An 11,274-nucleotide genomic window follows, 5' to 3' on the forward strand; every position below is an offset into this window, starting at 1 on the left:
GCTGTCGGGGGTCTGCCTTCCCGGGGGCAACATTTTGCATTTGTCCTTGTTGAATTTCAGAAGGTTCCTGCCAGCCCTGTACCCCCAGCTTGTCTAAGATCCCTCTGGATGGCAGCACTGATTTCAAGTGTATTGACTGGTCCCAAGTCACAGAGCAGATGTGATTGGAAGGAACCCTGGAGATCACCTAGTCCAACCCCCATGCTCAAGGACAGATTGACTACAGCAAGTCACTCAGGATTGTGTCTTGTTGGGTTTTTATTATCTCCAAGGATGGAGGCTCCACAGCCTCTTGGGCAACCTGTTCCAAGGTTCAGTCATCCTGACAGTAAAAAAGCTTTTCTTAATGTTTAAACAGAATTTCCTGGGTTTCAATTTATTCCCACTGTGCCTCATGCTTTCACTGGATACCACTGAGAATGGTCTGGCTCAGTCTTCTGTACTCCCTCCCATCAGGTATTCATACACATTAATAAGAGGCCCTGAGTCTTTAAGTGGAACCAGTGGAACCACTGTAGCCATTGGTTCCCACCAATGGGACCAGTGAAATTAAAAAAAAAAGAAAAAAGAAGAAAGAGGAAAGGGGAAAGAAGAAAAAGGAAAGAAAAAAGAAAATAGAAAATAGAAAGAAAAAAGAAATAAAGAAGAAAGGACAGAAGACAAAAGAAGAAGAAAAAAGAAAAAAGAGAAAAAAGAAAAAAGAAAAAAGAAAAAAGGAAAAAAAAGAAGAAAATCTCATTCTTTGTATTGTGTGAGCTCCTAAGTGTGTTTCCAATTAAAGCTCACTGTCAAGGATATTTTTGCCTTGTACCTTGAAGCTGCAGATACAGAGAAAAAGTAATCTTCACCTTTATCTGTTTTTTGATAGCAGGTTTTGGCAGGAGAGAGTCAAGGTATTTTTATAAAAACTGAATTTAAAAATTGGGCTAATTCTAGAGTCTGGATATTAATATTAGAAAAAAGAAATGTAAGTTGATAAAATGATTAATCAACTATAATGCAGTGGAAATCTATCAAGAAAACATTAATTTCTTGGACAGAGTAATTCAAAAAAAGCTTGTCTAGAAACCAGGACCTTTCTCTGCATGAGTCCCAGTCATAAGGGCATCTCCTGTCACTTTGAAACACCCATGCTAAACATGCAGGTTTGGGGCACCTTCACGACCTTGCACAGTGCCATCGTCTTGGCCTCTGCCATTCATAAGAAATTGAACCTCACGGGCTCAGGTCCACCAGCAGTGCAGAGAAAATCCATATAAATGCATGGCAAACAGGTGCATGCTGAAACAGCCTTATTTCTAATGCAGGGCAGCCCCCACCTTCTACATCACAGAAAGATCTGCAGGTAGGAAAAAGCCATAGAGGCTCTCCTTTCCCCAGGTCCTACCACCCATGTGACAGCACGGTCCCTCTAACCCACCTCAAGAGACTACTGTGACCTTGGATCTCAGACGGCACTATCTCACATTGCATCAGTCAAGTGCTTCATCTGAAATTAAATTTAAGCAAAGAGAGAAGTGAAACCTGGAAACGAATCACTTCTGGTTCCCTGGTTGGCATGACTGGTTGCCATGGCTCCAAAGGCTAAAATTTGACCACGGCTGGTCAGATGAGAGGGAGATGGGTTTTCTGAGCTGTACCTAACCCTACTGCTCAGGTCAGGACTGGTACACAAACCAGTCTCTTCCATTTTCACCAGTGGTTGGAAAGGTGCGGTGCTGATTCGGCTTCAGATGGGCTCAGAGCGGGCAGGAGAGCCTGCCCTTGCCATGGGACACCTCTGATGCATCAGCTCTTCTCCTGCCTGCTTCGAGCTGTAGCTGAAGACCGTGCCCCAGGACAGTGTGAGCGGGAGGCACAGAGGCAAGATTTATCCCCAAGGCCGCTGAGAGGTGGGGAATGGCCCTGCCTGCAGGGAGTGGCTAATGCCCGAGGAGGCTCAGAGCCATACACGGCTATATCAGAGACAGTCACTCAGGTCTCCCTTTACAGTCAGTGCAGAAAAACAAAGAGAATAATTCGCCCAACTTATTTGAGAAGTCTCGTTCAGGGTGAGGTGCGCTGCACAGTCCAGGTTGGTCAGGTGAGTCCCACTGGAGGTTGTCACTTGGTTGTGCCAGCTTTTAGCCCTGGGATAGACTGACCCAGCCAAGGGACAGGTCCAAACTTCCTCAGAGCAGGAGTGAGTGAATTCCCCTATACTCTGGCATCAGCTCAGGTCATTTGCACCCAGACCCGACCAGGACACCTACTCCCTGCCAAGCCTCACCTCCGAGACCCCGGGAATGGGGAGCTCCCTTTCCTACAGAGCTGTTTTCCTTAAGCAAGCTCTGAGCTTTGCACGAGTCTGCCATTTTCTAATATTCAGCTTATGGGGACCAGACACCAATTATTGCAATAAAAATGACTCCCAGCAGTTCCCAGAATTTAAGGGCCTTTTCTTCGGGGATTTTTTTTTATTGCTCCAAATTAGGATAGTAAACATACCTGTGGGTATGGTGGTGAATGGGAAGGCATCTCCATGAATCTACACACTAAGTAAATAAAACCAGAAGCAAGATATCTTGCTCTCCCAAAGCCATTATATCTGTCTTGTGCCATTGTGAGTGGCTAAAGCATCAAAAGGTAATAGAAACAGAGAGCATAGTCTGCTAAATATTTTTGCTTCCACATGAAAAAAATGCTGCTCTCCTAACCAGCTCCACCAAGGACAGGAAATGTGGTTGTCTGAACCAAAACCGCTTTGGACTTACCCCTGCTGTTTCTTTGCCAAGTATTGCCCCAGCCCTTTCCTGGTTCATGTTCAGCTGAAGCCAGACGGGACAGGTCTTGATGAGTTTATCAAGGATGCTGATCCCTGGAAGCGGGAGGCAGTTTTGCAGGGCAGTGGCCTGACAGAGACGTGTCTCTTTTCCCTTTTCGCTGATATCTCTGATGGGGCTGAAACACAGCAAGGGAGTCCCTTGTAAGCAGAACTGCGAATGGAAAACTTGGGGGGAGTAAGGACTGTAAATGCAAACACACAGGCACACACAGAGGCACTTACACACCAGGAGAGTTCCTCGAGGGGCATCAGACCACAGACGCCTTGCTATGACAGAGGCAAACTGGGTGCACAGATGGACAGATATGCCTAGTCCTAAGGACTATGGCCTCATGCTAATGATGCACACCTGGGTTTCAGACCACAGGCTTGCAGGGTGCTTTGTGCTGAGGTCTGTTGGTTTCAGCTCATCTATGTTGCCTAAGCACAGGTACCCAGAGACAGAGGCAGCCAGCGCTGCAGAGGGTAGAGCATGCCTGTCCCATCCTCCCGCTGAAGGGTCAGAGCAATGTTTCATGGCTTCAAAGGGAGTGATGTGGCAGAGGAAAGGGGCTGCAGACCTCGCCAGCAGCCGGGAATACGCACACACCGAGCCACAGTGTCCGTTTGAGGTGTGCAGGGGCCAGGCAGCCTGCAGCTCACCCTGTGGCCATGCCACTGTCACCACTTCTCCCATCACACGAGAGTTGTGATGGGCACCGGTGTGGTATCTCGCCCCGCTCTCGGAGCCTCTCGGGCGAAGCCTGCCAGCAGTAGCCAGAGGCACCATCAGCTGCTCTCGTGTTGTGGCAGCCACCCTCTGCGCCCAGCTTAGGCAGTCTGCAAAAAGGCACATTAAGACATCTCACTGTTTAAAAATAACACCGAGCGCTCCCCGTCTCCACTGACGAGTCTGCGCGGGTGCTGGTGGTTGCAGAGGTGGATGTTCCTCCACCCCTGCACCCAGGGAGCCACCGGTGGCTGCTCATGGGGAGGGAGAAATCCTCCACCTCCGTTGTCACTCACAGAGTACAGGAGGAGGAAGAGGATGTGTTAGGATGCATTCAGCAGCAAGTTATCCAATACAGAAGAGGTATCTCTGCTGATTCCTAAAGGCCGATCTGCAGCAGGAGAATAATTCAGGGTGCAGCCCTGCAAACAGCCCGAGGTTGCTCAGCACGACACAGCAAGTCCTGCAGGACAAGACTCAAAGGACACAGACATAGCGAACCCCTTCCTTGCGCCGAGGGAGGGGAATGGGAGGGAGCACAGGAAACGTGGAGAAACACCAGAGGGACCTTCAGGGGGGATGAAATGAAGACTTGATTTCCCTCTTTTTTTCCTGCCACATTTGTCATTTTGGCCAGTCCTAAAGACATAATTGGAAGCTCCAAAAAGATGCATGGGAGATGCTGAGTGACAAGAGAGGGGCCATCCTGCGGCACCACATGTTAGCAACGCCCAGTTGCACCTTACGTCTCAGAGCTTATTCTCAGCTGTACAAGACATAAGAATACTGAAATTATGCGGTTGAGAATATTAAAGATCTGGGACACGCTCTCCTTTAGATTCCTGTTCTGATCAGAGACACAAAGAACTAATTCCATTTATTTTTAGTCCCTGCAGTCTAATGACAGACTGGTATTAAATGCTGGTTTCTAGCTATGGCGCTGATTCAACAAAGTATTTATACATGTGCTTAGCACTGCAGTCAGTGGAAACACTTGTGCTGAAATGTCTGGTCGTAAGAACTCTACTGGATAAGGCTATAGACTCATGGATTCAGACTTGTCACTTGTTTGATTAATTGATTTTAAAAGTAAAGAAAATGTAGGAGAACATACATAAAATGTTTTTCTGCACCAGTTTTGCTGCTTAGATGTCAGTGAGAAGGACTCTCACTTTTGACTTGGTCTTATTTCAAGACTTTTTCTTTTTCCTTTTATTTTTAAAGATACAGATCTTAAAGTAGTACATTTCAAATAAGGTCAGACTTAAATTACTAAAAGAGAGTCCCTTCAAAGGCCTAACCTAACACAGCATGCTTATCCCAAAAGTTAGTTTTTATAAAAATAGCCTTTCAAATCCCAAAACCAACAGTGAGATTTTATTTTTAGTAGTTTTTTTTCTTTTGCAACCCTACAGAGACAGCTTCCTTAGAAAATACATGTTCCTCTGCAATCCCAGTTGTTGATTCAGGGTATTAGTCCACAGAATCTTGATCTTAATCAAGCCATTTTTGAGATCACAGCCAAGACAGTAAGAATGAGAGAACTGTGCTTAAAACAGCAAATAGAAATAAGTGAAACACTCTCTCTTCATTTGTGATAAAAGCCCAGCTTGTCACACAGGTGAGGAAATTTTTTTCAGATGCAACAACATATGGTTTTAATCAGTATCATCTGAACATACAGAGTAAAACAGTGGAGGACAGCTTTTCGAAGTTAATCTGATTCATCTCTCGGTTTCTTTCTTTACAGTAGAAACCAAAAGAAATCCCCAGTAGCCATGTGAAAGGAAAGGAAAACGTGTGTTGGATGGCAACATTCATACTTAGTAATAAATAATGAGCTGAAGGAAAAGAAAGGTGAATTACAATGAAATGTTCCATAACACTGTTAGCAAAAGCTACTCCCCAAATATGTCACACAAGCATGAATCTGATCTTGCCAATGATGTGTGAAACCTAGATCAAAAGGAGGCCAATGCTGATAACGTCCGGCTGCAGCACCAGAAGGTGATATGCATTACAATTGCTCCAGTGATGCTGAACTTCGTTACCCATTAATTATGTAAGGCAAAAAGAAAAAGGCCAGCAAAGCTCTTCATCCTGATGCTCAGGAATACCATCGCCTGGAGGGAAATGAGGGATATCAACAAAGACAAGGAAGTAATAAAAGCAGCTTGGACCTGGTGAGGACCAGGCATGTAGTGACACTGGCACGGTGTTCCCTGTGGGGGAACCCAGGCTTGATGCAGGCAGAGGCACCCAGCCCTCTGCTCCCTCGACAGGCTCACAGCAGCAACGCAGGTTTGGCAACAAGAACAACAGAGTGGTGAAGGAAAATAACAGAACTGACCTTCCAATGCATGCGGCTGCATGTAGGGCCTGTTGTCTAAGTTTTGGAGAATGGACGAAAACCAGAAAATCATTCCAAACTTAGACATACAAGATAAAAAAGAGAAGAGTCTGAAAATATTTGTATTAATGGAAACATCTCACGATTTGAGTGTGTGGGGTCTTTCACAGCAGATAATTAAGGGCAGTGGATGAGGCTTTTGGCAGAACAGGAGCCCAGCCTTTTGGCAGCCCTCAGGGACAAGAGCCCTGGTGTGGGGTATCCTCCCCTCAAAAGCCAGCCCAGCCCAGAAGGAACTAAGCAGGCTATTGTACCTGTACAGAGGGAGGAAAGAACAGCTCAGAGAACCAGGAGGCTTTGATAAAAAGGAAAAGCAAGAAGAGTCATTAATGGGATCATATTAAAACAGGGGAATGTTAGGCTAGACGCTTCCTGGCAGCAAGTTATAACAGATGATGGATAAGTTCCCAAGAGAAAGGGAAGAGGATTGCATTGACAAAATCTCTTAAAATGCCATCTTTAGAGCAGTAGCAAACACTTTATTGAGTCAAATCCTGCGCCGGCTAAGAAATGGAAGTCAATGACCTAAGAGACCTTTTCCAGCTGTAATGCTATGACCCATGACACACCAGTTGATGCAGTTATGGCACCGATGTTTGACTTCTTTACTAGGCACAGCTGTCACAAAGATCCAGATGCTGGTCTATGGGAGTGCTTAATCCAGCAATTTAATCTGGCTCCGCAGTAGCTCTGTAGGTGCACAGAGAGGAGGGAGCCCAGGCAACTCCCGGGTTCTTGCTGTGCTGCCAGTTGAAGGGATTTGCGGGGCCACCGCGGTGAGCAGCTGGCCTTTGCTATTTCGCTCACTCAGAATTCACACATCAGATCATTTCTAAGCTCACAGTTTTCAGAAATAATATGCAACTATCTCCTCCTTCTCCCACAGTCCCGCAAAACACTTTGATTAATATAGGCAGGTGCTCATTTTTGTTAGGTCTGATACGAAGCTGAAAAGCTGGCCCTAGAGCTGCCTGCCTTTCATTTTTTTTATTGAGTTCTTATTGCAAAGTACTTTTAAATCCTGCAGCCGCTCTGCTAAATTAAACTCAGTTGGGATGCAGGGAGCTATGTGTTGCATACTGACTGGCAACACAGGTTAATTAATTGCACAGTGATTACATTCACACACCTGCCCCAGTTTGGCAGAAGGTATCAGGTTGCTTGTTGGAAGTAATAATAACAACAATGGTGATTTGAATTATTGCACAGTGACTGTACACTGAAGTAATGACACCACCATGACTCATTGCTTTAGAAATGAAGATCCACACTTGGCAGCTGAATATTCCCAGAAATCATCAGAACTGAATTTCATGCAGGTGCAGGCCTGGGCATACCTTTGCAAGGGACTTTAGAAACATTGCCACAAACTTGCTGACACTAGGGCTTCCTGGCTGTACTATATAGGCCTGGTCACTCTGAATTACCCCGAGGCAGCTGAGACACACAGAAATTGTGTGCAACAGCAGCAGGGACTGTCAGATGAATTCTTCACTCCTGCACATTTGCAGCTTCTGCCTGTCTCCAGACCAGATCTGAGAAGATGCATCAGGTGTTATTAAATCTGAATCTTAAATCGCAAATCAAATGCTCTGTAGTGCATTGATAAGTAAAGACCACGGGCTTTAGTGTTGTTTAAATAGACCAGGTGTAAGAATTAGGAGCTAGTTCTTTATTATTAAGTTTTACTGCTTTTATTTCTCCCCCTGAATATTAGAAGACATCAAGAGAGAGCGAGAGCAAGGGTTTGCTCTGCTGTCCTCAAGGAAAGAGATACTCTGGTATATTTACATTTATAGCAGGGCAGGCACCACAGGTCTTAAAATGTGTGCCAGCTGGCTTGCCACTGAGGGAGAAAGATGGACAAGTGGCCATAAACTCCATGCGCCAGGTGAAGAGCAACTTCCTTCACCAAAGCCACCTGGTACCTGAAGGGATACCATGCAGGACAAGCCAGCTTGTGTCTGAAGCTCACATGTGGAAATCCTTCAAGCACAGCAACACAGTTTACAAGGAGCACATGAAGCAGAAGCACAAGCAGCACATGAAAAGATAGAAGCCCCTGAGGCTGACACCCCAGTCCCAGTGGAAGTAGATGGACAATGCTGGTAATTTCTGTGGTTAAAAGAGAGAGTTGGGAGCACGGGGCTTTGTGGAGATGGGTCAGATGATGGTGCTGAGATTAAAAGACTGACAGAAAACTCACAGTCCTGTTTTACATCCCGTGTCACAACCAACCCAGTTGGTCTCGGCTGCAGGGCTCTGTGCCACTGCTGATAGAGGCAGATCTCTGTATCCCTTTTTTTCATAGCCACCTTCCTCCTGAAAAGAGCATGAACTGGAGAAGGAATAATCAGCGTTACGTGAGTAGCAGCAAAAGAAGTGCAACAAGGTTTCATCAGTTAGACCCTTGCTACATACATAGCTATCCATGCTTTCCTTGGTTTGATATCACTTCTCATTAGATAGACTCATTAAAAGACTTTGTTCAGACACATGTGAATTTATGTGCTGTTACTTTCAGTTCACTGGGAGGGAAGTTATGCAGTGCCCCAGCTAGAGGACATCAAGCTTCATTTTGCTTCCTTCATAGATGTGGTCATTTCTCGATGCCTTTTCGTTATTCTTATAAGCCAGCTCATCTTTGCTCATTTGATCAGTTCAGATCAAACTAATCCAAGATGGAGGAGAAGGATTCATTTACTTTCTGGATCTGGCTTGGGTCACCTTGCTGGATTCTCAATTCTTTCTTCCAACAGGTGGTGGAACTGAGGCACTGCACCCAACCTAGCTACAGGGAGAGCTCCGTCATCTGTGAAATTCTTGAGTCATTTCATCATAAAACAGAGTATTTAGAAGATGGGAAGGCAGTGAAGTGACACATGGAAAAACCCATAGCACAACAGCTAACTTTGTGCATTACACATTAACACCGCCTCACAGAAAATTCAGGCTTTAATAAATGCTTTTTCGTAACAGAGCCAAGAGATCTGACAAAAATCAAACCAACAAACAGGAAAAAAACTACAATGAAAAATGAAAAAAGCAGAAAGAGAAGAAAGTTCTTGAGGTCTTCAGAGCTCACACCCAGCTGATTGCCACCCTTTAGTCAGAAATAAAAAACCAATCATCTTGTCTGATAGGCGAAAAGAAAGGGAAAAGATGTAGGATGTTAATCAAGCCATGGGAGCTTCCTGCATTGTAAGGTTCTCAGATGTACAGAAAAATTGGATAATGGACGTGACATGACGGGCTCAGTGTGTCCCATGAGGCAGGCTTGCCTGTTCAGTAGTCCTTCCTACCTTGCAGAATGCTTGTGTTACTGGTCCACCTTGGTGACAAATGTGTAGCTCAGGAAGTTGTGCTTCTCAAACTGTGGTCTGCGGACAACCTGTGGTTGGCAGAGCACTTCCTCTTGCTCACTGCTCTCCTCGTTTCCACTCTACTTTTATGTCCACCCTTTGTCTGTTTGGTCTTTGATCTACAGTTGATGCTCTGCATGTCCAGGCCTTTCCGCTCAGCCTGGAAAGCACCATACTTAATAGCCAAGGCAGCAGCTGTTCCAGCTGCCAAAAGGTAAGGCAAACCAAGGGTCTCCCAAATACCCTGACACCTCATAGCTCAGCAAACCTCTCTGTTCCCTACCTATTTCACTTTCTGTTACAGGTAGCCTCAATTTCAGCAGTGAAGTTTTGCACCCTGCAGTTGAAGGCTCACTTCTGTGAGCTTTTCTGTACCTGCAAGGGATTGCGAAACTACCCGCATCTGTGAAGGCTAGCAGGGGTTTGCACACACAGACTGCAGGCATCCACCCTTCCCCAGCTGGACCCTGCCTGCACGTCTTCACATATGTTTGCCAAAGTGGAGCAAGTCATCACCCTGCCTGGGAGCTCCACTAATGGGCACAGAGGGATCAGGTGTGGGACAGCACATCTGCCCTTAAATCACTCACCAGCTCACGTAGCCCTCACCTCCCCGGTCATTGAAGCCAATAGAGGAAATCACAAAAATGTGCAAGTGCTATTATACTCCTTGGGGCGAAGGGTGTAATGGCCACTTGTGCCGGTGGAAGAATGCTAATTCATGTGTCCATCTATTAAGTAGTAAGTGGCCACAGACAGTTTTCTGCTCATATATGACACCAGATTGCTGTCTTATACAGCACAGGGCTCGGTTTGAAGGTCTGATAGACCAGCATCACGCTGAAGTAACTGTGTGGACTTGTATTGCTGCCTGCAGAGAACAGCAAGGATAGTTGAGCTAGCTTTAAGGATGTTAGCTGAGCTCCAGGAGTAGGCTCTACCCAAAAACATGGAGCTTGCTGGCAGAATAACTTAGCTTGTACTAAGCTCTGGTGCCCTGGCTGCTGCCGTTACCGGGTTTAAAGCTAACAAATGCATTTCTCCTCATTACTGCCATATGCAGTCAAAGGACATGACCTCAGCTTATCTGGATTTTGAACTGAGCAGAATCTTGCCCCCATTCAAAGGTCAGGAGTCAGGTCAGCTCTGAAGACTTGCTGGATGGGAGCTACTGATGTTGGGAGGGACATGTAACCACTGTCACTCATCAGAGCGCAAACCCGGTGATTAAGACTAATGATTATTCTCTAACGGCATGAGCAGCAGGGCCAAGTTTCTCAGGAGTGGAGAAGGAGGGGGTGCTTGTGGTGCTTCCCGTAAACCACCCAACCGCAGCAGCTGCGTTACCTGCTTGGGTTTCTGCTCTAGTCGCTCAGAGAGAGCTCCCATTGCAGGGGTGCCCATCTCAGGTGTTAGGGGCCAACTCTCAGCTCCTCTAGAAGAGCTGTTCTTCCTCCTAAATTAGTCAAGCTTAGTTGTAAGTGCCTACAGTGAAGCAGTGGCAATACCCCTGTCAAAGCCTCTTGTTTGATCCTGTCAACAATCTTTCAGCACCGGAGTGCTCTCAAGGAGCAGGGAGGTGCAACTAAATGTTTATTAAGTTGCTAGCTTCACTATGTTTCCTAGGTTCATTAGGTCTGTCCCTCCATTTACATACACAAAGGTATATATATTATAAAGAATTGCATATGCATAAAAAACCTGAACAAAATACAAGCTAATTCACATTACTGCTAGTACCCAGGTCAGCTCTACTAACAAACAAGCCTTCTCACACTCACAGCCATGACACGGGCAGAAGTAAGATAAAAAACAAACATCAAAAATTCCCTGAAGGAAGAGGCCTTCTTTCAAAGCCCTTTTTTTTGTTCAGTCTAGCTGTTTCCTGCATTCATTAATGCAGAAGTTAATGCAGATGGTATATGCTGCCTGTGACCCCACAGTGGACTGTATCTGATATATCCTATTG

The 11,274-nt window shown here is 45.8% G+C and overlaps 1 protein-coding gene across 1 annotated transcript in view; it reads right to left on the reverse strand.

The window, feature by feature from the left end:
- LOC104071436 (ras and Rab interactor 3-like) overlaps positions 1-10,709 on the reverse strand; it is a gene marked incomplete at its 3' end in the record, with an annotated part of 50,981 nt that extends 40,272 nt beyond the window's left edge. Inside the window, exons 1-4 of the mRNA XM_009587462.1 lie at positions 10,653-10,709; positions 8,150-8,265; positions 3,467-3,643; positions 2,754-2,940 (exon numbers count right to left, since the gene is read on the reverse strand). Coding sequence (XP_009585757.1) covers positions 2,754-2,940; positions 3,467-3,643; positions 8,150-8,265; positions 10,653-10,709 — 537 coding nt within the window. The remainder of the gene's footprint in view (positions 1-2,753; positions 2,941-3,466; positions 3,644-8,149; positions 8,266-10,652) is intronic.
- Positions 10,710-11,274: the final 565 nt, after the last annotated feature.

Source organism: Fulmarus glacialis, unplaced genomic scaffold (genome assembly GCF_000690835.1).
Source record: "Fulmarus glacialis isolate BGI_N327 unplaced genomic scaffold, ASM69083v1 scaffold13001, whole genome shotgun sequence".
NCBI lineage: Eukaryota > Metazoa > Chordata > Aves > Procellariiformes > Procellariidae > Fulmarus > Fulmarus glacialis.